Source organism: Penaeus vannamei, chromosome 37 (genome assembly GCF_042767895.1).
Source record: "Penaeus vannamei isolate JL-2024 chromosome 37, ASM4276789v1, whole genome shotgun sequence".
NCBI lineage: Eukaryota > Metazoa > Arthropoda > Malacostraca > Decapoda > Penaeidae > Penaeus > Penaeus vannamei.
In genome coordinates this window covers 12,730,048-12,732,547 of record NC_091585.1, presented here as the reverse complement: position 1 = coordinate 12,732,547, position 2,500 = coordinate 12,730,048, and the positions used below count along the sequence as shown (strand labels likewise).

General features: G+C 38.0%; 1 protein-coding gene across 5 annotated transcripts in view; it reads right to left on the bottom strand.

The window, feature by feature from the left end:
- The window catches only part of LOC113825928 (QRFP-like peptide receptor), a 326,930-nt gene that overhangs the window by 157,893 nt on the left and 166,537 nt on the right, over window positions 1-2,500 (bottom strand). For all 5 annotated transcript variants that reach the window (XM_070115330.1, XM_070115334.1, XM_070115331.1 and 2 more), the window contains one exon: window positions 62-2,500. This exon is cut by the window's right edge. In XM_070115330.1, coding sequence (XP_069971431.1) covers window positions 62-327 — 266 coding nt within the window. In that variant the 5' untranslated portion in view covers window positions 328-2,500. The remainder of the gene's footprint in view (window positions 1-61) is intronic.

The following is a 2,500-nucleotide window of genomic DNA, read 5'->3' as shown; positions in this document are numbered from 1 at the left end:
CCCCCAAACCCCCCCCCCACCCCATCGCCTACCCCTCCCCCAACCTCAACCCCCCACCTACCTGCATATAGTATAAATGATGAGGCTGTTCCCCAGGATGCCCAGCAGGAGGGTGAGCGTGAAGACGATGAGAGGCGGGAGTAACTCGTCCCAGAAGTAGATATTGTGGGACTCGCTGGGGTCGTAGTCGTAGTCGTCCGCCGGGATGCCCTCCACGTTGTCCTCCTGCAGGATGCTGTTGAGATCGGAGGTCGTGTTGGGTGACGGAGGGGCGTGGTTCGTCCCGAGGACCCCGATCACGTCTTCTGGGTTAATGAGGGGAGCCATTGTACTCTTGTTGATTTGATATTATTGCTGGTTTGGTGCTGGCGTTTCTTTTCTTTGTTTTATTGTTGATTGTTTTTTTTTTTATCTTATGTTCTATTTTGTTGTTTCAATTTGTTATCTTCGCCCAGGGATCTTGTTTTTTCTTTCCTAATTGATTTTTTTTTTTTTCGATCGTTCTTTATATTCTTTTTTTGTGGTGACACAGTACTTTCTTTCAGCTTACATATATCCCTCGTGCTTATTCACCAGAGCTGACATTCACATACATCAGATTTATTATTCACAATTTTACTGATATGGGGATGACTTTTACTAAAAATGTCAGATTATATTTATTTCTAACAACTTTATGCCATGTATATTTTTCTAAAATCACATGTATTGTTTGAACTTGCAACAGCTTTACACACGTGTGCTCTTTTACAACCTGTGTCTAAAAGTTTCAAATGCGTTCCGAATAATTTCAGACTATTTATATATATTTTTTGAATACTTCCAGGAAATATCCAAAACAAATTCTCTAGATTTCCATGTCTTGTATATTCTTCAAGTCTAACGGCTTCAAATATTCTGTAATCTTATACTCAAATGCCATTGTATTTTATACGGTTTCAAAAGATATATCAAACTTTCAGACAATTCCAAATCTACATATAATTTTCCGGTAGTTCCAGGTAATATCACTTCGCAACAATTTCAAAAGGAAATATATATAAATCTTCAAAGAATCAAGTAATGTATTTCAGTTTTGCTACAGTATTAATCAGTACAGCACTTTTCCACTAGATTCAAAAGGATATTTATATATGTCTCTGAGAATTTTAACTGATAAACCTAATTTCCAACAGTTTTGCTTCCGTCTCTGAGAATTTCAAATTGACATACCGGATTTCCAACAGTTTAAATCAATATCTCCCTGTTAAAAACAGTTCATATAGGAATTCTGTAATTCTCTAACAGCTTTAACTAATATATCTGATTTCCCAAAGGTTTCCAAATTTTCAAAAGAGATATGGTAAATCTATAACAGTTTCAAGCTCACGTATTAACTTTTGGTTTCCAACTGTTTTAATGAATATCCCATTTCTAACAGCTTCGCGCCTAAGCTGAGAAGCAGTGAACCGTTTTCCGTTATAAACCTGTAGCAGAGACAGTGGCAACACCCTTATCAACAAAAAGGTCACGATAAAAGGCAATGTAAATAAACAACTGACTGTCGCTGAAGTGTGGCGCCTGCCGTGATGTCTCCATATGGGATTTGTTTGAAATTTCCGATACTAATATTTACATCACCCCTTTGCTGTTTGCGTTCCGGGGATAAATGTTATGAAAAGACGTGATCAATCCGACGCATTCAACTGGTTATATTTTTTTCGTGTTTGTTTTCTACTCAAATGTTGTTGTTTTTTCTTAGTGCAATCCTTTTATAACTCTATTACTGATTAGTCTTTTCTTACAATATTGTCACTGTATCATGTTATTTAGCTATAGCGCGGTGTCCGTTATGCAGCATGCGCCATACTCTTGCCTTCTCTAAACTAGTTCTAAAAGTCACTTTCACACAAAACCATTTCAATTAATTATTCCAGTTTCTTTCCTTAGTCAGAAATAAGGGCTCCTATAAGTCGCCTTATTAACCACAAGATGACAGATCTTAGTCCAGAATATGCCAAGGCGTCTTATTAACCACAAGACGAGCTTTCAGTCTAGAATATGCCAAGGCGTCTTATCAACCACAAGATGACAGTTCTCAGTCCAGAATATGCCAAGGACTCTCATTAACCACAAGACGGCAGTTCTCAGTCTAGAATATGCCAATGAGTCTTATTAACCACAAGACGAGTTCTCAGTCCAAGATATGCCAATGAGTCTTATCAACCACAAGACGACAGTTCTCAGTCCAAGATTTGCCAAGATTCCGAGGCTCGAGGAGACAGAAGGTGACAGAGCGAGAAGCGTCTGCGGCGACCCAAGCAATAACAACTTCGTCCCCTTTTAGTCTTTTATTTTCGACTTTTTCCTACTTTTTCACTATTTTTTTTTTCTGACGTGAACGATATGTATTGGGAATCGTTTAGTTTCGCTCGGGTTTCGATTGGTCTTAAAATCTTTTTCAATCGGACTTCTTTTTTTTCTCTCTTTGTTTTCTTTGATTTCTGTGATTTATTGTCTG